Source organism: Python bivittatus, unplaced genomic scaffold, assembly GCF_059951505.1.
Source record: "Python bivittatus isolate LINGU-HERP-01145 unplaced genomic scaffold, Pbiv_v1 ctg000020_np1212, whole genome shotgun sequence".
In the NCBI taxonomy this organism is placed as follows: Eukaryota; Metazoa; Chordata; class Lepidosauria; order Squamata; family Pythonidae; genus Python; species Python bivittatus.
Genome location: NW_028277030.1, coordinates 16460793 through 16487960, shown reverse-complemented (window position 1 = coordinate 16487960; position 27168 = coordinate 16460793). Strand labels below are relative to the sequence as shown.

Sequence of the window (27168 nt, the reverse complement as noted above, 5' to 3'; positions counted from 1 at the left end):
TTGTTTTTCTGTGGTTGGACCTAGACTTTGGAATCCCCTCCTCCCAGAAATTTGATCAGCTCCCACTTTATTGGTTTTTTATACCTTGATGAGAGTTATTTCTGAGAGCCTTTGAGTTACTAGCATCACCAATTACTTATCCATTAAATTATTTTCATTGTTCCTGCGGATGTTTATGTTGTATTATTATTGTTGGTCACACAGTCAGCCAGATGTTTAGACTGGATTTGGCATTTTTATCCACCTATTGAGTCCTTCCCAAGGACCTGGGATAGGCAGATGTTGTTGTTTGATGGTATTAAAGGTATCATTGCAGGATGTTAGCTGTTCCAAAGCTGCCTTTTGCAATTGACTGATGGTGATTTTGTCAATGCCAATGGTGTTCAAGTGATGCTCAGATGTTTTGGGATTGCACTCAAGGCGCCTTTGCATTCTTTTGTCACAGGCATGCAGGTCTTTATATTTTGTGATTTTTCTCCAGTTCTTTCTCTTCTATTCTGCTGTTTCCAAATATTACAACGTCCACCATCCAGACTTTTTTGTCTTTCTTATCAACAATTAAGTCTGGGGTGTTGTGTGGCAGGTGCTTGTCTGTTTGAATTCTAAAGTCCCAGAGCACTTTACCTTCTTCATTTTCGATTCCTTTGTCTGTTTTGTGGTCCCACTAGTTCTTGCTTGCAGGCAAATGGTATTTCTTGCAGATATTCCAATGCACCATTGTTGCTACTTTGACATGTTGTTGTTTGTAGTCAGTCTGTGCAATCTCCTTGCAGCAGCTAACTAAGTGGTTCACTGTCTCTTCAGCTTCTTTGCAGAGGCAGAATTTCCTGTCTGTTGCTGTCTTCTTGATTGTGGCTTTGTATCCATTTGTTCTTAAGGCTTGGTCTTGTGCAGGCAGAATTAGCCCCTCTGTCTCTTTCTTCAACTTAGGCTTTGCCAGGTCTTGTTGTTGTCTGCTTTGCCTGCTAGTTTTTTTGTGTACTGGCCATGTAATACGTTGCCTTGCCATGTCTCTTTTCTATTCTTCATTTGGTCTTTCTTGTAGGCCAGTTTGGTCTCTTCAGTATTCAGTAAGCCTTCATGGTATATAGCTTCAATGCATCTTCTTCACTGTCCTTCAAATATTCTTCCAATGCCCTTTTTTTTTTTTCTTCAACTGTCTGATATATTTGCAACATTCCACACCCATCTATGCTCCTTTGTGAGTAGAGTCTGTCAACATCACTGTGTGGATGAAGAACATGATTCATTGTCATTACTGTTCTGGTCTTCCTATCCAGGGCTTCTGGTTCTGCTTGAGTCCAGTCCACTATTCCAGCCGTGTATCTAATGCCTGGAATAGTCCAGGTGTTAATTGCCTTGATGGCATTTCCTCCACTGAGTTTGCACTTTAAGATCTTCACTCTCATGATGTAACTACTAACCTTCTTGACTTCAATGTGCTTGACATTGTCAACTTGAAGAATGCCCAGGTATTTGTAGTGATCTTCTTCATCCAGACTCTTGATGTTATTTCCATAGGGCATCTTGATTCCTTCAGTTTTCACTATTTCCCTGTTGATGGTAAGGATGGCACATTTGTCTAGTCCAAACTCCATTGCAATATCTTGGCTGTATATTAGGACAGTGTTGAGCAACGATTCTATTTCAGATGGTGTTTTCCATACAGCTTCAGATTGTCCATGTAAAGGAAGTGGGATAGCCTGGCAGATGTTTTTGATGTTTGGTAGCCATGGCCTGACTTGTTCAGTATTGTTTACAGAGGAATCAATGCAATGACAAACGGTAGTGGTGATAGTGAGTCTCCTTGAAAGATTCATTTCTTGATATTAACCTCTCCCAGTCTATCACCATTGACCAGCAACTGTGTCTTCCATTGTGCCATTGATCTTTGCACAAAGCTTCTGATGTTTCTACTGACTCCCGTTATTTCTAGGCACTTGATTATCCAATCATGTGGCAGGGAGTCAAATGCCTTCTTGTAATCAGTCCAAGCTACATTCAAGTTGGTCTTCCTTCTCTTGCAGTTTTCCAAAATCATCTTGTCAATTAGGAGCTGATCCTTTGTTTCTCTGCTGTTTAGGCAGTTTCCTTTCTGCTCAGATGGAAAGAGCTTGTTTTCAACTAGATGCTGTTGGACTGCATCAGCTACCATGCCAGTTAGCAATTTGAAAGTTGTTGTTAAGCAGGTAATTGGCTTGTAGTTGCCTGGTGCTGCCCCCTTTTGTTGGATCTTTTATTATCAGGTAGGTTTTGCCAGATGTTAACCAATCTTCAGTTTCACCTCCTTGCAGTATGTTGTTAAACTGCTTGGCAATGAGTGGGTGCAGAGCAGTCAGATGTTTCAATCAAAAACCATACTTTTCTTCACCTGGTGCTGACCAATTCTTGATCTTCCTTGCCCTTTTCTCCACCATTTCTGCTGATATTACAAGTTCTTTCATTTCAGCTTCTTTTTTATTCTTATCTACCTCCTTTATCCAAGCTGCATTCTTGTTGTATTTCTTTGGGTTGTCCCATAGCTGCGCCCAGAATGCCCTGTTTCTTTTTTGTCAGGTGTTGACTGGTTCATTGCAGTCTCTCCACTGATGGATTGGTAGAAACGTTTCTGATTTGACTGAAATTGGAGATTCTGCCTATAGTGTACAATTCAAGCTTCATATCTGCTGATCTTTTTGGCTATGGCTGTTATTTGCTGCTTTATTATTTCCAGTGCTTCTTTGATCTTCCTTGTTTCTAAGTGATATTTCTTGATTAGATATTCTTTGGTCTTTTTCTTCTTCAGCTTCTTTTCTTTCATCTGTTCTAGCTTGCTTGCATCTGATCTTAGCATGCTGATCTTATTTTCCAACCTGATCTTCCACTTTGGTGGTGCGCTGTTTGGCTTTTTTTTTTTTTTCTTGTTTGTTGATCTTGCATCCAAGGTATTCAGTTATAACTGCAGCTGTGCTGTACATCAGTTGGTTTGTTTCTTGCAGTGAGCTGGTGCTTATATCTGATATTACACTATTGGCATCTTTTAATACTTGTGCTAGCTGTTTCTTTGTAACAAGCTTCAATGCAGGCAACCTTATTCTGTTCTTTTTGTGCAGTTCTAGATGCTCAGTTATTCTTTGTTTCAATTCCTCTTGTTTTTTAGTTAGAGGGCTTTGTTCTTTCTGAGGAGAAGGCAGAGGAGAGGGTGCCTGACTTGGGAATGAAAATGATTCAATAGCTATGCTGGCTTCCTCTACTGCCAACTCCCCCTGGTTTGCCTCTACAGTCTGAGCTACTTCTGGCAAGGCTTCAATTTCTTTGCCCTGGGTAGATCTTTGCAGTTCTTCCAATTCTACTTCTGTGTATACTTTATTTCGTATTATAAATTAGCATTGATCTGCTAGCCTCTGTTCTGTTATTTCTGATTCTGGATGTTCTTTCCAGAACCAGTGTATTCTTTTCAGAAATCCTCTTCTTGTTTGTCTTGATTTGTAATAGCAGATCATTATTTCTTTGTTTTCAGTCTTTGTATATTTGTGACGGGTAAACAACTTTTCTTTCAGTAGTCCTGCAGCTGCTGGCTTGGTTGCTCAGCCAACAGTCCTGAGTCCTGTAGCCCACTTGTCACCAGATGTCCAGGAACTAGAACACCTAGCACGGTCCTTGTTGACCCAGGCGACGACCGATCCAAGTATAGGTTTCTGTAAATTACGTCTCACCATACTGTTTATGGGAGAGACGCTCTTCGTCTGGCTCCTCTGATGAGACCTGTCCAGTATGGTTGAACCTCTGGCATAGCGTTCATCCTCTTTGGAGCATGCAAACCCCATAACCTAGTGCCTCACTGGGGTATTGTCATTATTATTATGTTTTAATGTATTTGTTTACAACATTGTAAACCACCAGAGTCTTTTGACAGCAATGTCTAAAAATTCAGTAGATAAATGAATGAACAAATAAATATAGATTATCTAGGAGGCTCTAAATATCTTTCTCATGCAACCTGTTAATAGGGGCACAGAAATAAAGCTCCGGGAGTTTGCCAAAACTAAACACAGAATTTTTTGGCTCATGTTATTTCACAGTTGGCTTTTTAAGTAAAAAATGTGTGACCTCACTTTAAAGTAGAGAACCTGCTGCTGCAGAATATAAGGTAACATGGTTGTTAGTTCCAGTAAAACTATGCACTGTATGAAACATGTCAAAAATGAGTTCTTTTTCTCCACAGGGATCAAGAGCTGAGCGTAATGGATCATTTACTCCCTTGTTAAGTTAGCTCATTGAGTTTTAAGGGTGTTGACAAGCTTGTATGTGAGAATGATCTGGCATTATATTATTTACTTGGCTTTCCAAAAAGTATTTGACAAATTCCCAAACCCTTAGGTTTGTAACGAAGCATAGCAATCATGCAATAAGAGATGGATTGTTGTATGGATTGGCAATTGGATAAATGGCAGGAAGCAAAAAGCAGGGGAGTTTGTACAAAGGACAGTTTTCACTGGTTGGAAGTAAACAGTAAAGTGCTAAAATATTATTACATTGGTTCATAAAACTTGGATCTGGAATGAGGAGTGAGCCGTGCATCTACCACATTTGCTGATTGTACCAAATTATTCAGGATGGTGAAACCAAAAGAAGCAGAGACAACAAATGGGTTCCAAACTGGTAAATGAGATTCATTATAATGCAAGTTAATGCAGAGAGGAACAAAATATCTAGACTTCACATATGAAGTTAAGGAGATCCAAATTGTATTGTCGAAGGCTTTCACGGCCGGCATACGATGGCTGGTGTGGGTCTTCCGGGCTGTGTGGCCGTGGTCTTGAAGTTTTGTTTCCTAACGTTTCGCCAGCACCTGTGACCGGCATCTTCAGAGGGCAGGAGCACAGACAGGAGCAGTTCTCTCTGTGCCCAACTGCTCCTGTCTGTGCTCCTGCCCTCTGAAGATGCCGGTCACAGATGCTGGCGAAACGTTAGGAAACAAAACTTCAAGACCACGGCCACACAGCCCGGAAGACCCACACCAGCCATCAGATCCAAATTGTCTTTGACATTTTTTTAAGGCTATTAGAATCTTGGGAAAAGTCTTTGGGTTCAAGTATAAAGTAGTAAGAATGCAGCAGCCCTTTCCATCCTTTCACCTGTAGCAATCTCCTAAATGGTAGACATCTCTTTTCCTATATGGATGAAGAACATTTTTGTGACTTTGCCCATACTGTTTGAGAAGATTTGTAGGCTTTGCCCAGTTGGACAACCTCTTATGGTCTTAAAGTAAATAAAATAAGGTTGTTGGTAGGTATACAAAAACTGGATCTTTGAGGCAGGAAAAGTGGGACTTACTCCTTTAAAAAGGTATTGATCTCATTCCTCCTCCCCAACTTTGCTGAACAGGAAAACATAAGCCCCAGACAATGGGGATGGAAGATACAGGAAGCACAAGGGAAAGATGGGCTAATGCCAGTGGGAAAGCTGCCCCATCATAGAATTAGCTCCAGAAATCCTATCCAAACAGAGGCCTCAGGATACCACTTCACCTACCCACCTCCATCCTTCTGAGATGAAGTTCAGGATATTCTGTTTCTGCCTTCTTTCATTTGTGATCCATCTCTTTCTTGTTCTTCATTTCTCCAGCTAGAAAAGTTACAGCCACACCTATAAGACCACCACTGTTGAGTCTTGAGATTGAGGCAAGACACTGAAGTACACAGCGTTGCAAAAGAACTTTGTTTGACAGCTTCTCACTAATAAAATGTACTAAAACAGACTTTGCTCTTCAGACACTGAAAAGATGAATTCAGGCTGAGATCCTATACGCTGGGATAATAACTCTGGTCTGTGATTGTAATAACCTCTGTCTATCTATATACTGGGATAAGGAACTTTTTAAAGGCCACAGACTATGCTTGATGTTTGTATGAGCAACAATGCAAAGTAGGCAGGAACTTATCCCACATATAGACAGAGCTTAGATTATTACCTGAGTGATTTAATTTACATCCTGCCTTTATTTTGTACAACTCAAAGCAGCACACATAATGCTTCCTCCTATTTTCCCCAGAACAACACCCTTGACAGGTAGTTTGGGCTGAGAGAAAATAACTGGCTGAAAGTCACCCACTCAGCTTTCATGACTAAGGGAGAACTCACGATCCCCAGTTTTTAGTCCAGTGCTTTAATTACTACACAAATCTGGCTCTCCATTTGCTGGAGCTTTGTGGCATGAAGGGTTTCTTTGTTTTTAACTGTGTTACATTTTGCATGATGCTTCCTGATTCAACAATAGGAAAACATTTTTAACTGGGGGTCCCCACAATCATCAGCAGCACTGATTTAAACCCTTAATAGGACAAGGGTGTTAGCACTTGGAACTATGAAAGAAGCTAAAGAAGTCACAAAGTCAGATATCCTGGTAATATCAGTAACCTATTATAGTAAGAAGAAATGAAGGAACATAATATACACGGGCCAAAATGCAACTATTTCTTAGAAACAAACTCAAGATAAAACTCTGCCCAACAGCTGCAGCTCTTTCAAACTACATACGTTACTGTGGGCCAAAAATGTATTGCTGACACACAGTGAGCAGTTGTCTCCCCGCGTTAGCTTGAATGCCAAGGTAATTTCTGAGAAACTGGGACAATATCTTTTTTTTTTCTCCATTACTTCTTTGGAATACCATGATAATTACTATAGTTTAAAAATGTGAAATCTTATGAGATAGCCCAACTTCACGTTTTCTCAAATGAGTTCACATTAGTTTTGATTTTATGTGAATAGTATTTATTTACTTACCAATTTTGCCAGTACAACATACTGTGAAATTGGATAACAGCCCCCACTTCCTGAAAAAGTTTCAGACCCTTGCTCTGTCCTAACATTGACAGTTGTCAAGACTGACTGAAAATAAATTGTGTGGAACCAGCCAAAGGTTTATGCTTCACGTGTTGCACTTCTCTTTGAGAGAAGGTCATGGTTTTCCACCTCTGGGTTGTGTCCCACTAATTTTTTTCCGTAGGCTTCCAAGAAAAACCCAAAAACCAACGGGACCTGTAGAGCAATGCACAAATGGCATCTCAGACCTCTCCAACCCCTTTGCGTGCAGAGAAATGAGGGGAACAATTTCACTTAATTTTTCTAAAGAACTAAGGAAGGCCACTGGTCTCAAAGGAGTAGCCGCAGAGATGCTGTTGGCAGCCTGCCAGCCACATTGCATCCTTTGCAATACCTGCACTAGTATTTCCAGGGCACTGAAGGAAGGAAACGGCAATCATAATTTTCTCCAAAGGATATATTTGGAGAAAATGCCACTAAGGTGGCTGATTTGGGGGTAAAGGAGGAAACATTTTCTCAAGGGAAAAAAATATCTTTGGCAAAATACCTTTGAAGTCCTGGTTTTAACTCTAGGCCAGGGTTCCTCAACCTTGGCAACTTTAAGACGGGTGGACTTCAACTCCCAGAATTCCCCAGCCAGCCTTGCTGGCTGGGGAATTCTGGGAGTTGAAGTCCACCCGTCTTAAAGTTGCCAAGGTTGAGGAACCCTGCTGTAGGCCTTGCATCCCAGAGACAAGGGAGAGCGCTCAGGTCCAGCTGGAAATCAAATACAGAGATAGGATTAAAACACTCCCCACAGCAGAGTTCTGTCCTGCATTAAAGTCAACACCTCCCCGAAGGCTTACTTCAGGTGCTCCCGGGGGGGTGGGGGGGCATGGATTCCCTTCCACAGATTTGGATGAGCTCCGTGGCTTCCTTTCTCCCCACCCCACCCACTTGCACACCTGGGCAATCATTTGCACATCTCTCCTTTTTTTCTCAACTCTTTCCTTTCAGCTTCCTTGAGTTCCTCCTCATTCTTCTCCTTGCTAAATTCATGTCGTGTGTTTACTCCTTGCCCCACATTTCTCTCAACTCAGTTAAAAATAACAAGCCCTCGATATTTGGGAAATTGCTGGGATGATTTTTCTTTTCCCTGGAAAAGGTTTCCTTCTTTTTTCTCCCCCCCCTTCCCCCTACTGAGAGTTCAAAGGGACAAGTTTCCAGGGAGAGAGAGAGAGAGATCTCCTCACATCCACTCTGGCCACCAGGAGGGAGGAAAAAAGGGAGGGAAATGGTGGGGCAAGGAAATATACTGTTTTTATTCCCTTCCAGGACTCATTCTGGAGTCAGCTAAGGCTATGATCATGCTGCCTTTAGGCCAGAAGAAAGCAAATGAGCTGGACAGATTGGCAGAAATGAAGGTACTTTTTATACTAGCATAAAACACATGGAAGTTTGAAGAAACTATAAAGGGGCTATGGATTGGATACAGTCTTCTAGGCAAACACAGTTTACACACAGTTTCCTCTGGAGAGATCAATGGAACAAGCCATAAATAACTTTCCACACTGATTTTGATGGGGCTTCAGTGCAACCAACTTAGTGTTGGCCTAATCCTCTGTTTTCAGGTGCTCTTCTAGGACTGTCATCATCAGCCTTTTCAGAGTCAAGAACCACCATTATTCCCAGCCCCCCCCCCCCCCCCCGCCCTGCAAATCCACAGTTCACTAGCAAATACAAGACTTTGGATGCAGGGCTACTTGGATGCCATACACACACTGTCTTGCTTTTTATTGTGAAGAAAAGACAATAAAGAAATATACTGTAATAAATGCAGCAATTGAATGCATCAAACTTTGTAAGAGAATTTTTACCATTCACCCAAGTTACAGTTTCTAACTCTAAAAGGGGGGAGCAGGTTATGGGATGGAAACTAGTTTGTTTTATTTTCCCAGGCTCACTTTAAAACCTTGTTCTTTTTGTTTTATTTTTGTTTCAATTTTTCCACTGTCTTTAATGGTGACCCTTCTGTCAAAGCTGCTTTGTGCAGCTTTGCTATTATGCACCCAAATGTCATGATATTTTTATCTCTTCGTACAGTCAGAATATGCTAAGTGACCCCTTTCAGAGGCAATTAAGCAAAAATAAATGTGTAAATGGCAATGATTGCAGCAAGATGAATTAACATTTTGCATTTTATTTTATTTCTACGTTCATTTTAAACCCCTTTATATCCTTGGAAGGGCAAATACGCTTTCAAACGTCATCTAATTCCGGTGAAAAACAGCATTCCACCTCCATTCATAAAATAAAAATAAAACCTCTCGGGGCCTAATACTCTGAAATTGCTCAGGCTCATTCCCCATTGAAGGTTTCACCCCGCTGAAAATTGCAGAAGTTAGAGCCATTAATGTTTATTACATGTAGGAAAAGAGAGGCAGGTACCCATTGGCCCAGGGCTATAGGCAACCACCAAGCCTCTTTTTTGCAGCCCCTCAAGACCACTCTAGCCATAATTGCAAAAAGCCAATAGTACAGTTTCTCAGCATTTTGAGGTGGGGAAAAAAGCCAATAAAATGCTAGAGGAAACCCTAAAACAGGCATAACACCTGCAAGGTATTCTTCAGTTGATAATAATGCTAGACTGAAATATCTCTTCTAATCTATTGAAAGTTTTCTCCCTGCTTAAAGAGGTAGGGTTTTTTACATTCTCAGGGTACATTAGAATTTAGAGATATTATTGTTTTGAGGTGGGGGATGATGTTGGTTTATTTTTCTTACACATTTTTCCATTATTCTACAGTTTCCATGGCTGCCCGTGCTTCTTGATCTGAAAAAGCCCAATGAGAGATTTTTTTTTTCATGAAGTCATCCTTTTAGATTTAGTAGAAGTCAGGAAAGCTATAGAAATGATTGTGCAATCAACCCAAAAATATCTCAAGCCACCTCATACTGTAACTAAACAAAGTGGAAGATCTCACTATGACCCAGTCATGATTTCTCAAAAAGATTCTTCCCCTTAAAAATAATAAAATAAAAGTGAAAGCAATTTCCTATACTTTCTGACAGATTAAAAAAAATAGGGAAAAATACAAAACAGAAACTTACTAAATTGCTAGTAGAAATACAGGAAAGAAGATTTTGTCATTTTGATGGATAAAATGTTCTGGAAAACTAGGATTGCTTTTATTTAAAAATATTTCAGAACACACAGAACCCAAGTCTTGTCAGCTTGTGTTCAGGTATCGAACAAAACAAGGATGTATAAGAGAACTTACAACTCTTAAGATGATACTGGTTAGTTTCAGTGAAGTAGCTACCATATGTGCCCTCAGCTCATGCTTTGGGACTAACTGCAGATGTTCTCCAAGAGTCTATGGAGGCCATAATCAATATGGTGCTGAGTTCTTGTGATGGAGCATACTGACTGTTGATAATTTGTAATAAAATCTGGTATTTTGTGGAAAACCTGACAACTAAACATAGCCAAATAGGTCTGTTTTGCTCTCTGCATATAATTCCTGACCTTACTATATGAACTATATCCTCTTATCTAATTTGAGAAAAGTGGTTTTCCATACAGCCCCCCAAATACATCTAAAATGCCCCTGTGATATACTATAATTACATTAACCAAGTTCAAGTATTCTATCTTAATATAATCCCAAATTTGATGGTGGGAGTTATCAACTCTTTCTCTTATAAAATCACAAAGTTCTCATACATAATATAAAACTCTTTGCATCTGGAACACTCCATGTAAAGGAAGAAGTAGTCCTCATTTAGTGACAACAACTGGAACCAGCAACTTGATCGTCAAGTGAAGCGGTCACCAAGTGAAACCACAACTGTGCTTATGATCTTACTTCCTTTGCTTTACAAAAGTCATAAATGCGAGGATTGGTCGTAAAGTTACTTTTTTATCACTGATGTAACTGAACGATTGCTAAATGAGGCAGTTGCTAAACAAGGACTACCTGTATATGAATCTGTGGCAGCTAGAAGAAGGCTGGTGTTCACCCAAAAAGAAATTTGATAATCCAAAATATATGGAAAATTACAAGTCATAAAGAATGACTTTTGAAAAGCACCTCTAATCCAAGATCCTGCAGGAATCAAAATAGCTGGGAAATTATTTTGCTAGGTGTTATTTGTAGAAATGTAGCAGTATTGTTCCCATTCAGAACAGCTTGCTTTTTCTCTCATTTAGGAAGAGTAAAATTGGGGGTCATGCACTTTTTTTTGCTTGTCAGTTCTATACAGTAGTGATTACCCCAACTATTGAGTAATTTTCCTGGTAGATCAGATGTATTTTATATTCCCTTTTCCTTGTAGATTTTAATGTTAATATGACCTTTAAAGTTTATTTTTGTTTTTGTTTTAGAGCTTGCAGTACTAGGAAACAAATGGTGAATCTGGAAATTTTATTATTATTATTATTATTATTATTATTATTATTATCATCATCAACATCATCATCATCATCATCATCATCATCATCATCCATGGTACTGCTGTTACTATAAGATTGTACAAAACTTAATAAACGGAAAGTTTTGTATAATGTTATAATAACAGTAGTACCATGTTATAACTGTTACAAATTGACTAGAAGCTTGATGATATGTTTCTTGAAGGCTTTTATATCTATGTATCTATATTCTTTGAATTCATGAGGGATGGTAGTAACACTGCTGAAAAGCTACTGAGCTGTGAGGATGCAGGAATTATGTAGAGATCATGCTAGGCTCATACCTACTTTCTGGTGGTCAAAGAAGATGTGTCTGTTTGTTTATTGTATCCTCCTGTTGGGCTTTTAGCAGCTTCACAAAAATGCAAAAATATTTAAAATTCACAATCAATAAAATCCAAATACAGAAAATGCACTAATCAAAAATCAGAATAGTCCTAACACAATTCAAAATAATCCAAAAAACAGGCATCAAGCCCAAAATGCCCTCTGGAAGAGCTACATTTTCAACTGCTTCTGGAAGGCGACTAAGCTTCAGACTAATCTGATATCCTGCAAGAGTCCATTCCAGAGGGCTGGTGCTGCTACAGAAGAGCATCACCTCTGTGACTCAGCCCCCCACACCTCCCAAAAGTGGGGAACCACCAGTTGCTTTTCCTGACAAGACTGAATTGTTTGGGTCCATTATAGTGGGCAAATGCGGTCTTGTAGGTAACTTGGTGCCAATCCATAAAAGGCTTTATAGGTTAACACCAGTACTTTAAATTGCACCTGGAAGTCTACAGGCAGCCAATACCCAATACCCAGATAAGCAGGAACAATCAAGGAAGAAACGATACCCCAAAGTTACCATATATGAACAGCCAAACTCCACTCCTTCATGCATTGATAATGTTACCTCTCCTGTTAATTAAATATTTGCAAGAAGAAAAGCAAGCGCAGAGAATGCCAAAACCCTTTTTTTTTTTTTTTTGTTATTCTGTCAAAATATTCTAGATCTAGAAATCCTGGACTCATCTTCTCCTTGGCCATTTTCAAAACAGTACTCAATCTGTTTGCACGGAGGAGGATCCACACCAGCCTGCCAGGCTCCTCCTTGGATCTCAGTCTTCAACCTAATTGCAGGTTGTTTGAATATGGCTGTTTCCTCTGGTGAAAGATTTCTATCCAGGAAGGTGAATATAGTTCCCTAACCTGTTCTAGAATCATCTCCTCACCTGATATCTGGGTGGGAATAAAACAGGAAATCCCCTTTCCCCAGAAACAAGCTAATAGATACATGGCTCCAGTTTTCTCTTTTTAATTGGGTTTAGCAGGCTCAAGCCTGTGTGTGTGGTGTTAAATTACAAACTGAACACTAGAATAATCAAGGGGGAAAAAGATGTCATTAAACAACTAAGATGTAATTAAACAACAACTAAACAACTAAGGCAACTGAGCAAGCATTTGAGAGAATTGCTTAGTTGCCAATTTAATAGATTACATGAGGCTGAGATTTGCAGACCAAAGAAAACTCAATAAACTGTAAATAGTCTGAACAAATGGATAAAGAAGTAGAAAAAGAGTAAGCTGAAGCAACTGTAAAATTGCCCCAAACTGAGCAAGCAGCACTGAACAGAAATAAAAGAACCCTCATATCATTAGCCAGCCAAGACTAAGAACAAAAAAATCATTTTTCTCTCCTTGAATCCCACCTCTTACCTCTCGTTGAAGAGAAAAGAGACTTGTATTTTGAGAATACATAATTTTTCCCCAACTACCCAGCCCACTATTCAAATATAAAAGTTAATTAATTCACAGCACCATGTCTATTATTCAGGCATAGATGCCATTGCTCTTGCACCTGCAACACTCAAGAGGGAAGTCTTGCGGCATGGGAGAATGTCAATGTTTGCACCAAGGAGACAGTAAAAAGGGTAGAGGACCAAAGGGAACAATGCCCGATACAGTTCTGCAAGTATTCAGAAAAGAGATAACTGGCTGACTTGAACAAGGTGGATTTTTCCTGAAAATAGGTCCTACTGAATCTAGCGTGTCATTCTTCACAGTAAACATACATAGGATTATAATGTAGATCTCCAGTCTTAAAATCAATAATTAGGGAGTAAGTCCACTAAGTTGCTGAAATTCATTTTTAAGTTAACTTACCTACCTGAGAATAAAGGGATGTACTGTAGTTGCAAGTGAAAACTTATATAAAATTAGGAAACATAGTAAATGAGGTAGTTTCAAGGGGTTCATTCAGCCAAGCCAATGCTCTCTTTCTGTGCACCTTAACATTAGCTGTATAAGAGATTACCCACAAATCCATTTTAAGAAGCATATTGTTGGAATGTGCAACAAAAGCCTTGGACTCATGGGCCAGTCATTGCATTCCATTGTTAAGCACTGCAATTTGGTATTTTCTCTAATTGTCTAAATGAAAAAGCCTCCTCCAAAGAAAATGCCATCCCATGCATTGATTGTAGTGGCATGCAGCGATTTTTCAGAGCTGGCATAACAATTTTCAGTGATGGCTGTTTGAATAGAAATACAATCTTCCTCACCATAGCTGGAAAGACTTCCTGAATGCCTGCTCCGACTGTCATCCAGGTGCAAAGTGTTGATGGGCAACTTCAAGGTTCTTCTCTGCTGTAATAGGACACATGGCAAGCCTACTGAAATACGAACAATTGGACATCATATAATAGAGCATGTTATCAACAGAGGGAACAGCTTGAGCTGTTAAAGGTTAAATATAAAAGCAGGGATGCACAATTTATCCTAGGCTGAAGACTTGATCTTTGTGTGACATGCTGGAGGTTGCATTCCAAAATGTCGTGGCCAAATCTAAAATTACATTGGATTAAATTTCATTGAGTCAATGAAACAGTAATACAGTGGTACCTCGGTTCACGAACTTAATTCGTTCCGCGACTCTGGTCACGACCCGAATTGGTTGCGACCCGAATCAAATTTTCCCATAAGGTTCAATGTAAATACGGTTAATCCATTCTGACCCCTCCGAATTTGGTCGCCAACCGATTTTGGTTGCGACCCGAATCAAATTTTCCCATAAGGTTCAATGTAATTACGGTTAATCCGTTCTGAACCATATGTTTTGTTTTTTTTAAACCACAAAAATATGACACAAAGTACAGTACGAAGAGAGAGAACGCTAACCTTGCTCGACGCGACTTCTGGCGTGGAGGACAGGAAGGCGGGTGGGGAGGCGGTTATTGCTTGGAGGGAGAGTCCCCCTCCCTACAGGAAGCCACGACCACATGTCACAGCAGGGAAAATGGCCGTGGATCCTGTTTGTCACCCAATCTGGCGTTCGCGAACGGAAGCAAAATTTTGCAAACGGTGCTGTTCGTGACCCAAATTGGTTGTGAACAGAAGCGTTCGTGACCCGAGGTACCACTGTACAGTTAATGAATACTCTGTAATTATATATTTGATAATTTCCCCCTAAAAATTATAATTTGGTAAAATCTTTTGTAGGTCTCTGGGATCTGTATCCAGAGGCCTTTGGGGGAACCACACGTGGCCCTGGAGCCTCAGGTTGTGCTCCCTAGAGTTAGAGGTTAGGAAAAATAAATAAATAAACCTTCCAAAATGATCCCATACAGAATATGGCTAGAATTCAAACAGGAATTAGTTAATAGGTGAGTCTCTGGCTCTCTTCCACCATGATCATTGATGCATCTTGCTGATATGTCAGAGACGGAAAGGTGTTACCAAGGCAATTACTGCTTTCCACTCTTGCTGCCTTTCCTGGCTCTCCAGGATCCTGAAGGTTCGTTTCTCATATTTAAAGACAAACTTTCTTTACCTAACATGAATTAAGGCATCTTAATAAACATTGGAAAAATTCAGAAAGGGCATTATTTAATCTGGGAGTGATTTCCATGAGAAAATTGTACCTCTTCATAATTAAACTATTCCTTAGGACATTTCCAGGAAACCATAACAGTTAAAAGGAAAGGATGGCAACAGTGTCATCATCATCAGTCTCACCCACTTGTTTATGTAGAAAAATATGAAGAGGGCTGTACAGACAGCAGTTGAGCCTCTGCTTTGCCACACTGGGATAAAACTGCACCATTCTGCTTCCTTTCGTTACATACTGAAGTATGGGCTACAAAATTTGAAGAACAGAGCAATCCAGCTCTGAAGGTGAAATAGTTTCTTAGTTGTCTGATGGATCCAATATTTTCCCTAGGGGAGAGGAAGGAGAAATGGCCTTTTTTTATTCTCTCTGCCAATTTTTTTTTTTAAATCCCCCCTTGTTGCAAGCAACAGGAAGGAAATGCTTGAGAACAGGAATAGAATTGGTCTAAATATTTCCTTGGAATGGGAATGGAGCTGGAGAAATCAGTTTCTTCAATACCTAACCCAATCCACAAGTACCACCTTCCCCATTTTCCACACTCCAAGATTTAATATCTGGGAGGGAAGGAGTTCAGATGTAACTGCTGAGGGCAAAAGAAGAAATGTAATATTGGATTTCCCTGTCTGAGTTTGAAGCTTGTTTCTGGCCTTGGAGGGGAAATTCTAATGCAACTTACAATTCTTGAGACATCCTTCTAGGGCCTATGGAATTTGCAGCCTGGTTGTAGTCAAGATATCCACTATATATAAAACTTTTTGAACAAAATACAGAATGAGTGAATTGGAGGAGACTTCAAAGGTCATCCCAGTTCTCCTTGGTGAGGCACTAAATTAACTGCTACAGCATTCCTAATAGACTGCCATCCAATCTCAGTTTGAAATTTTTTAACAAACTATCACCTTCCATAATAGGCTCATACTATCAGGAAGTTTCTCCTAATGCTAATTAATTCCTAATTAGCTAATACCTGTTTTTCTTGTACCTTTAACTAATTGACTTGGATCCTACATTCTGGAGCTATAGAAAAGTAACTGATTATTTCTGACTCACTATGCACCCCTAATGTTTTCTTCATGGAACATAACACTACAAGTAAGATAACGTGTGACATGCTTATTTATGGGTATGGATAGCAAGTTATATCTAAGAAAATGAGCTTGAACTTTAAACATGGATCATAGGGTATTAAATAAAGCATATTGGTTTAAATTGCTTCAGTCTAGCAACAAACATTTACATGGCCCCCAGATTTCCCCACAAGTTTTACATTATTTGATTCTACAGTTCTTGGCCCTAAGCTTTCCAGAGCAACGTGGAAGTTTTGCTTGACTGATGCATTTGCGGTTGTGTGGTTTTTCTGTAGAAATCCATCTCCTTGCTAATAAAATGTAGTCTCTTTTTGCAGGGGTTAGGTTCCAAAAGAAGAGCTGGAGATACACAGTGGAACAGTTGATACTGCAGGGGAATGTCAAAGAGGCAGAATATAAAATTTACTCCAAGTAGAATTTGGCTTGCAGTTCCTACTTATCATTCCAATGGAGTTTTCCATTATTTTGAGTGACAAGGATTCTGATGCTGGGGCTCTCAGAGATAACCCTCTTTGCAACCCCACGCTGCTTGCCCAGGTTGCTATCAGAGATCAGTAATATTAAGCAGACCATTTAAATAATTTCCCTCTTCCAGCCCTCTGATCCCAGATCTGGGTGACTGAAACTTATTGTTTACCAGAAGATTTGCCACTTAAAATGAAGCCATTCTAGGTACTCTGAGCTTAACTGACACTCACCCAAGTTGTTGCCAGCAGTTTTTCAAGTTGTTTTCTTCTGCATATTAAGAGACAGCATAGCCCTTTCTCGTCTGGCTGCAAAGCAGCCAAAAAGAGCTTTTGATTTCCGTTCTGGTTTGCAAAGCTCTTGGCTTCCATGGAAAGGTGTTTAATGAAGCACATACCGTAAAGGTATGCGCTCCATCACAAAGTCCTGCTTCTGGCTCCTTTGCAATGCATGGTTACACAGGAGCCTCAGAGATACGAAGGCGGCAAAGCAACCTGTAAGGAACTGGATCCTGTGGACGAAAGCTTCCTATTGATGAAATCATGCCAAGAATGTGCTGAGACCTTATTTTCACTCTGCCTTCATACAAAGCCAATCTTTCCATTGATTTTGGTATTAAAGTTGGGAGGGGAATTTCAAAACACGGTTGTGGATCTCAGCGGGTTCACGATATCCTAGTCTAATTTCTAAAGCAGATTGCTGACCTGGGGTTCGTTGTGCCTACCATCTATATCAAGCCCAACACACTGAGCAGGTAGGTAGGTATGGCAGGTAGATAGATGATAGAGAGATAGATACTTTAATTACAGTCTTAGACCAAAATACAAAATAAAAGTATAATCAATAGATATAATAATCTTGTGGGACCACAAACCAGACAAAGTAATAGAAGATGAAGAAGCTAAAGTGCCCTAGGACTTTAGAATTCAAACAGACAAGCATCTGCCACACAACACCCCAGACTTAACAACTGTTGATAAGAAAGACAAAAAAGTCTGGATAGCAGACATTGCAATACCTGGAGACAGCAGAATAGAAGAGAAAGAACTGGAGAAAATCACCAAATACAAAGACCTGCAAATAGAAATAGAATGATTGTGTCAAAAGAAAGCAAAGCATGTACCAATCGTAATAGGTGCCTTGGGTGCAAACCTAAAACATCTGGAGCACCACTTGAAGACCATCAGCATTGACAAAATCACCCTCAGTCAATTGCAAAAGGCAACTTTACTTGGAATAGCTTCCATCCTGCGATGATACCTTTAACACCAGCAAACAACAACATTTGCCTATCCCAGGTCCTTGGGAAGGACTCGACGGGTGGATAAAAATGCCAAATCCAGTCTAAACAACTGACTGACTCTGCGACCAACAATAATACTGTAATGTTGTCTTCTTTTAAGTATTGGTCTTGGGCCATAAATAAATATACATACTTGTACTCAGATCACTTGTCACGCCTTGCTATATTTTGGTGATAAAGCAAAGAATTGTATGATCAAGGAGTGATCCTGTGCTGTTGCAAAAATCTTCATTTTGCACTCACAAAGACAGAAATCTTCCATGGCTCTCTGCTGTTTCTAAGCTGTGGGCTGCTCTTATAGCAAAGGTCTCTTTTCCCAACCACCATCATCTTTAAATTCTTGATCTTCAGGTTAAGCGGCCTCCATCAACCTCCTCAGTAATGGTTTCCACTGTGGAAAAGCCAAATGTGTGAGATGGGAAGCTATATAAATGTGACTTATAAATAAATAAATGTGGTGTCATAGTTCTGCTGTGTTGCTGGATTGAGAACTGGACTTTGTCTAGTTGCCTTTTTCTGACATAATTTCTGATACCCATTCTCACTCTATATGCCCCCCTCCCCCATTGTGCCCTTCTTCAATATCATTCCTGGAGATGCGCGTCCCAGAGCAATAGCCCACTGACTGGAGTACTCCTGATCAGCATTCCTGCAAGATAGACATGCTCTTTTTCATGTACAGCAAATTTTAACCCCTTTTCTCCACAACTATATTTATTCCGCTTCTCAAAATCAGCCACCATAACATTCCTTGCTGATTGAGCATCCTCAGTTCTCCCTGGGCTGGAAAAGTAGCCTTGTCCATTTCACCCCAAGGATCCCCATCCTGTCTGTTGATGTGGAAGCAGAGAGTGCTATGAGTCCCAGGCAGAAGCTGTCTCAAGCCTACCCCAGCCACAAAGGGCAAGATGGTGCCTGATTCAAGAGCAGCTGCACTTCTGAGCAGGGTGTGGATGAAAAGCAAGTGAGCAGATCAAACTTGAAAACTAAGTAATATTCACAGCTTTTCTTCTAAAGAGTATTAATAGAAATATGGCACCTTCAGGAAAGCAGGCAGTCAGAATAACAGATCATTGGCTCAGTACCAATGAGAGATCAGGAAAACTCCACCTGTCCCTTTTCAGGGTTAAAGAAAAGAAAATGGAGCTGTGGGGAGTTAGACCAGTATATTATCCTACTCTGTATGGGAGTCTTGCTATTTGTTATTCAGCAGCTGCACAACTGAATTTAGAGTGTCTTTTTTATATTTATCGTGTTACAATACTCAGAAACTAGTGTTCTGGTCAATGTTGTGGGATTTTTCCTTTTTTTTTTTTTTAAGGTTCCCACTGAACTATTGGTGAATGTCAGATTTCAACAAAATCTTTCATTCTCCCCCAGTGTCACCAGCTGCAATAGGCTGGAAAAAATCCAGCACAACTATAGATCCAGTTTCAGTATTGTACAATTATTCGCCTATTGCTTTCTCATCCATCAAGTATTTTATATTATCAGGAAGAAATGTCCCCAATATTATCTGTTTCTTACCTTGCTTACAAAGCTGAGGTGTCTGTGCTTCATGTACAAGATGGATTTTCATTCAAGTCTACTCTTCTGATTACTGTGGTTATTCCTGTAATCTGATCAATACCTTCAAGGATTTTCAGTCCATTTTGTGCTGTATTTTCCCATTTTATAGGCTCTCTTCAAGCTACATTAAGTGAGGTTTGCAACTGTTTCAGTCAATAATTAGTCTGGTTTCTGTGAGTCTTTATATATGTCTTTTAAAATTGCCTATAACAGATCTCCAACCTGAAAGTTCACTACATTTTTAGGGTATCAGTTTGAGAAAGTCTGGCTTTTAAAACAAAAGCTTTTTCCCTATTTGCTGAAAATTTGGCCAGAACCATCTTGCGAAAGAATAGTAGATATTGTGAAAAGATATTGCCAACCAGGTGTAATACATAGATGTTACAGACAGCAGTAGAGGAGCTATCTCCCACTGAAAACAACTGATAACTAACTAATGAGGAATAAAAGCAAATGTTATGTTGAAAAAAATTGAAGTATAATGAATGAGGTTTTTACAACAACAACAACTACAACTACACCCTCCTATTAGCTTAGTGTTCCAGCCAGCCAGTGTGAAGTAATTTACTTAACCACCATTAAGATTTTGACGTATCTCCCATGTAAGTGCCACTATCAAAAGAAAACCAAGATGCTCAGGATGCCACTGTGCCAGTCATAAAATTTGACTTCGGTCACAACTGTAGATGGATGTGCTGGGGAGGATGGTGGCTAATGCTTTCATGCATAATTTGTTGCCCCAGCACAGCGCATATTTCCAAACATGATATGAATAGACACACATGAAAGTAAACATATACTTTTCTGGTGGATCTTGCTAGTTAAAGATTCTCTCTTTGGCTGCCAGAGAAAAATCCATGATGGCAGCTGTCTATTAACTACAACAACTTTATGAACTCATAGGTTAGAGTTTTATCTCAGGTGCTCAGTGCTGTGAAGGTGGTTGCAAGATCACCCTTGCCTTTGGGCCTAAACTGGAGGCATGAACGCCTCACTCAGCCTGCTTCCCTTTGTTCTGTGTCCTTGGCCTTTCACATTCAACCGAGTTGAGGTTTTCTTCTTCCCCCTCTCCCTCTCTTACGACCACCATGGCTGGTTGCGGAGGTTCTCCCCCTTCCCCCACGTTCCCACCGCCTTCGTTCTTAAGTAGTTACAGTTCATTTGAAGGAGTGCATTGTGTATCGGAGACTTTCTACTGTGCCTTGCTTTTGTGAATGGTGGATTTCACCTCAGTTGGGTGCAGACAGCACAGTTGCTTAGCTTTTGTGTGGTCCTCACTATCACACCCCAAGGTGGTATGGTTTCAAGGCCCGGCCATTTACAAGGGCTAATTAAGATCCCACTTACAACCCTTCACCCCCACCTTTAATTCATACATGAAGCAGCCAGCAAAAGGTTTTGATTTCCTTTTTGGCTGGAAGACCTTTTGGCTTCTGTAAGCAAAGGAGGATTAGGAAGGGAAAGCACATAAAGGTATGTCCAAAATCAGTGTGTCAAAATGGCTGTCTCCCAGGAATGAAAAACATTATGAGCAGAGAGGACTAATTAGAAGCCGGTTCAGAACTGAGAGAGGCCAAACATGGGTGATCGGTTCCATGGTGCAGACAGGTCTCCTGTTCCCTCATTTTCTCAGCGGCTGACTTTAAGATAAATATCCTTTTTATTTTTATTTTATTTTTCTCATCTAGGCCATAACTGTCTCAGAAGCAACAGCCGGATAGAAGGAAAAATTATACCAAACAACATGGCATACTCTCGTTGTCTGGGCTGAAACAAACTAGGCCATTAAGGTGCCCTTTAAATCTATGAAGGCACTGTCCAACACTTCTTTATAAGTTCCACTGGGTACAGTGGAATTTATTTCTAGGTAAGCACATACCGGATCACAACCGTGAGGTAAAGGGTTGTTGTTTGCATTTACTAAGGAACTAAGTCTGTTGGAAAAGAAGCAGCTATCTCCTCCTGAAAGAGATCATGATCCATGTAGCCCAGGATGGCAGTTTTGAGTAGAAATGACTCCTTGGGGTTTCAATTAAGATTTCTTCTTAGCCCTGCCTGGCAATTCCAATAACTGAGTTCACACACACACACAATGTGTTGTACCACCAAATGATGGCCTTTCATCTTGGCTAGACCTGGCATTTCTTAGTAATGTTGGGTCACAATTGTGAATTCAAAGGTCTGAGGCATGGAGGTCAAGCTGCTGTTGGAGGTCACTGTCCAAAGGAACAGAACCCTGGTGTAACTGAGCCAAGGGCTTGTCGTTCTTGTTAAGTTGCTCCAATGAGTGGTCACTAATTTGCTGGTTTGAAAAGGGATAAAGCATGTTTATCCCATGGGGCAGAGGGTTTCCAGGGGTGCTGTCTTGATAGTTGTGTACTTCCAACCAGACTCAGAGCAGAGTGTTCTCAGGATCATCTAGGGAGCAACACTGGAAGAGGACTATCCTTGTTTATCTTTGCAAGTGAGTAGAGGAATGTGTTACAGGCCTTTGAATTGGTTTGCCATTTTTCTTAATGTCTTAAATCAGTGTAACATTTGTTATCTTCTGTTTCCTGTCACATAGACCTCCCAGAGAAAACAGAAAATGTGTAATTTTGCAAATTGCAGACAGTGTTGTCTGTCATCCTGTCCACACAACAAAAAAGACATAGGATTACAACATGGGTCTGCAAAATCACATTCCTTCAGTGTTTTAAATTACTATATACGGAGTTGGAATGTAGATTTGTAATGGGAGTTGTAGACTCTAGTATTGCTCACATTCTTCTCAGTTTACTACCAGTCCTATCTCCTAATGTCCACCCATTACTCTGAAAGCTTGAAGAAGTGGTGAAACATTACTTTTGTTCCTATCTTAGTCATAATGAACTATCTTGTGTCCAAGGTTTGACCCCAGTTGTCATTACAAGAGGGAATGTAATTTAAAGTAGGGCCACCTTGCAAATCCCTATAGCTGACATTTCTTCTTGTTCCTTACAAGCAAGTCTTGCTACTTACCTGCAGTGATAATTTATTGAGCAAACAGAAAAGTTCTTCTTTTCTGAATGTCTTTGCAGAGATTCTTCTGGCTCCCTTTTCGTATGAGAAATCTTCCTTTCTCAACAACCATCTCCCTTGTAAAGTAAAGTTCATATCTTGTATCTGAAGTAAAGGCAATAACTTTATATATGATTCTGATTTTGTTTTAGTGGTTTCACATCCATCCCTGATCAGCAAACATTTGGGGTGAAGGACCCAAATGATAACTAATTCACACTGGGAATTATCTGAAGGTGATTAGTAACCCTTTGCCACCTTTACTGTATATTGTCTTATGCTATATATTGTCTTATGCCTGCTAATCTAAGACATTTTGCTCTCTGAGGCAATCACAAATTTACATACCAAAACCCTGATTCCCAATAGCTGAGGTTGGTCGTTACTTCAATAAATTCAAAGAATTATAATGTTCTGTCCTTTTATGAAACCCCAGTTTTATGAACTTGCTCAATAGATTTGAGTTTCTTGATTATTCACAGTATAAAAGCCTGTAGATGTAGCCAAAAGTCATAATTGAGTAGTGACAGTAATTTATTGGATACATCTTTTATAGTAATGAGCACCTAACTGCAAACTGAAGCATAATTAAGGAAAAGGCCTTTTAGTTTGCTAAGTCTTTAACTCGGCAAGGTTGTCATGGCACACATAAATCAAGGAAAACTTATATCCAGGTCATTCTTTGTTTGTAAGCACTAAGAAGAGCAATCTCCCAAATATTTACATACACTCTTCAAGGTTTCAAGGCTGCTTAGATTATTTCCCACCATTGTAACAGGATTCCAAATGTACACTTCTGAGCTTCATCATGAATAATGCCTGTAAAAGGCTTGATCCACAGAACTACCTAACATCAAGACAGAGAACTGCATGAGAGCCAAAGTGCCAGTGCTATGACTACCAGATATGCAAGCAGGGATCCCAGTCTGTCTTGTGATATTACCTGAAATATAATATATGTGCATGAAATGGAAGGACCAAAACACAATTCTAAATTTTGGAATTCAAGAGCTTGCCTAGCCTATGCTTTAGGAAACCAGCAGGCCAAACTCCTGAAGCAGCAGCATCTTGCATGGCATCTTCTCCACACCATACAAGAATTAGCACCAAAAAAAAAAAAATGGGGGCGAGCCTATATTGCCACTGTTCAATGCTTCTAATCACTGTATGGGGGTGGGGGGGTGGGGGGGCTGAATTTTGATAACAAAATAGTTGGGAAGGGAATAGTGGCATCTACAGGGAAGGAGGACACAAGCAGCATCACAGCATCACGAGGCCTTTGATACATGCACAAAAGGGGCGGAGCTTGCTGCGCCACACTGCAATGCTGCTACCCGTCATTCTGACTGCAGCAGCAAGCTCCTGCAGGTACCTGTGGAAGGGAACTTAAAATCACTCCAGTCTATGCAGTTGATCCAACCTACATCAAGACTTGTGGGCTTGCTTCAAAGTAAAACCAAGGCAAGAGACCTCTGGTCCTCCAGCTGCTGCTGAACTATAACTCCCAATCACCCTATTCAGCATGACCAGTAGGTAGGAGATGCTGGGAGTTGTATCTACATTTGGATGGCCACAGGTTCCTTACCAGAATAAAATAAAGTTGTGTGCTACATAATTCACATTGTAGTTGACTGTTAGAGACACGAGGTACACATTTAAGGGCATTATGTTTAGTGATACAAGATGTGAACTCAACCGCTCAACTGTGCTTCTCATGTGTTTTGGACATGTTCCTACCTTCTCTCCTTCTTCAACAAAGTTATTGGTTGACCAAGACTCATCCTGAAGTTCCCCTGAAGAGCATGTGCAAACAAGCCTATGTGCAAATTAGTCGCTGAACAGGATGTGCACTGAACAGCATTTGCAAACTAATCTGTGTGCAAACCAGTCACGAGATGTGAACTTCCCTCATTCCTGTTCCACTATCATTAGCTTTCATGGTTGCAGTATAGCTAACCCAGGTCAGAATCCTTTTTCTGTACAGACTAACTGGGCTGCATCAGGCTGAATAAATCTAAAACTTAACATGGGCAACCTTTAGCTGGTTGCAAGTCACCTTGATAGGAGGGTTGAATATTTTTAAACAAGGAAGGGAGAAAAAGAAAGAAAGAAAGAGAGAGAGAGAGAGAGAGAGAGAGAAAGAGAGAGAGAGAGAGAGAGAGAGAAAGAAAGAAAGAAAGAAAGAAAGAAAGAAAGAAAGAAAGAAAGAAAGAAAGAAAGAAAGAAAGAAAGAAAGAAAGAAAGAAAGAAAGAACGAGCTCATTGGACAATTAATGACTGAGTTTCCCACATGCAAAAAACTCTCTCGCTTTCTCTCTCACTCACTTCATTGGGAGCATTTCTGCAGCAGTGCACATATTAGCAATTTTTCTGAGCAATCACAACATACCTTTTTTTCTTATTTAAGGAAAATAAAGTTTATTTTAAAAGGCTTTTGACTAAGAGTGCATTTTTTAACAAAGTACATAATCTTCTGAAGGGCTCCCCTCTCCTCTTGCCACTTCATCTCGCTGTCCTCTTGCTCGCGTCCTGGGAACAGGATGACTTCCTTGGGTAGCTTACATAGCGACTGTATACAGAGATCCAGTTATGCTGGACTGTCACATCAATCCAAAATACATTTACATTTTGCAGCCTTTTTCGTTTTGTTTTGCTTTGTTTTTCACAGGCACCTACATTATGCACTTCCAGTTGGCATGGAAAAGTCATCAGCCAATTGCCAAAGAGGCCAAGGCTGAGTGTGCTATGCTCACACACAGCTATTTGGTCAATCCATTTCCATACAGCTCTAGCAGCGGCTTTAGGACTTAATGGCCTTGATTTTTTCCAGTTTGGATAGAAGAGCCAGCAGCCTCTGGCTGACCAAGAGCAGGAAGGTCACCCTGCCTGTGGAGAGAACATGCTGGGGGCATTCGGTGACAGGATCCTGACATCCCTGCTAAGCATTTAATAATAGGTGCCCCCCCCACACCCCGAGCAGCTTGGCTCCAGTGGAACGCAATGGGCAAGAGAGCAAAACAAGAAGAAATCCTTTGCATACCGCATTTCAAAACTCTGCCTGTGCTTGGACAAGGCTGAGTGTTTTGCAGGAAGTCAACACAATGGAATGGGGAGAGACGGGTGGACTAGCATAACAAAGGAGGAACACTTATTTACCGTCCTGGCACATAAATTCTGAGTTCTACTACTGATATCTAAATTCTCACTGAGCTCAACCCCTGGTAGCAAGTTTTAGGGTCTCAGTGTAGTTTGGTGAAAAGCTGGGGGACAGGGGAATGTATGAACAGCAGTAATACGTCTATGTGTTTTAAATAATTTTTAATTGCTGAGGCAGTAATACCTGGTTCATGGAACTGCAATATACAGAGAAATGAAATAAATAGCTTTATAATATAATACATATATATTTTATATATGTATATATAAATATATGTATTACATTTATATGCATAAATATAATACATGCATTTATATATATATAATAGAGCTGGTTTTTAAAATACTCCCTTATCATTGGTGTATTAGGTTATTTTACTTAGTCATTTGAAGGTCATTAGCAGCATTCTCCAGAAGTGAGCAGAACAATGCAGGATCACAGACTCGTGACACCTTATGTCGTTGGAAAGGTTACAAAGGATTGAGGTACTGAGCCCTCCAGGGAAGCCCAATGACAGATCAGCAGACCATCACGTCTCGGCCTAGCTTGCAGCAGGCGATGTTTGCGAGGGCTGCAACACCAGAGAATTATCCAAGGATTTTCAGGGGTTGGGCGGGGGGCGGGGGGGGAGAACTTTGGCTTTCTTTGGTTTTGTGGTTTTGGTTTTATAGTATTATTATTATTATTATTATTATTATTATTATTATTATTATTTTTAACATGAACTTTTTCCCCTCTAGGGATTGGCTTGAATATGTTGTCCTTTCCGAAAGTCGTCCATTCCAAATGAGAAATAAAGCACCTGTATGTCAATCCACAGCACAAAAAAAGTCAATTTAAATAGAGCCATTCATTTTTTTCTTCTTCAAGTTACAATAAATCTTTTACAGCTTCCCCAGTGGATTTCTATTTTTAACCCAGTCTTTTAAAAAAAAATTAAAAAACAATGTACAAAAATAGAGCTTCTCCCTTATTTTTAGTGTAAAAATATCTCTCTGGTACAGTCTATTTTCGTAGTTTATTTGCAAGACACTGCCTCGGTCTTTTAACTGGGGTTGGTTGGTCGTATTCTCCTAGTCCTCTTCGTCACTGTGGTGTACTTGAAAGGTTTCTGTAACTCCACTTGTCCCTTTGGGTATCGTTTCATAAAGTGGACATCTTGCTGGTTCTCCCGGGTCTTGGGCCCTTTCCGAGGCCTCCCTTTTTTGGTGAATCCAACATACCAGCCTGAGTACTTTGCCGACATCAGGGCCGTGTAGTTGTTCTCCAAGACTTTTTCAATGAAGACACATTCTTTGCTGGTGCCATCCGGCTGCAAGGGAAACAAAGAGAAGCTCAAAAAGTGCCAAGGGTCTGCAAGCCATGGGACCGACGCACTTTCCCCTTCTAGAAGACAAGGGCAGGGAGGCCCCT

General features: G+C 40.2%; 1 protein-coding gene and 1 pseudogene across 3 annotated transcripts in view; both read right to left on the bottom strand.

Annotated features, from left to right (window-relative positions):
• Positions 1–320: 320 nt before the first annotated feature.
• LOC148216991 (uncharacterized) lies at positions 321–26580 on the bottom strand (annotated as a pseudogene).
• Positions 25037–27168, bottom strand: part of FGF18 (fibroblast growth factor 18) — a 117790-nt gene continuing 115658 nt past the window's right edge. For all 3 annotated transcript variants that reach the window (XM_088134996.1, XM_088135003.1, XM_088135000.1), the window contains one exon: positions 25037–27067. In XM_088134996.1, the coding sequence (XP_087991122.1) occupies positions 26801–27067 (267 nt within the window). In that variant the 3' untranslated portion in view covers positions 25037–26800. The remainder of the gene's footprint in view (positions 27068–27168) is intronic.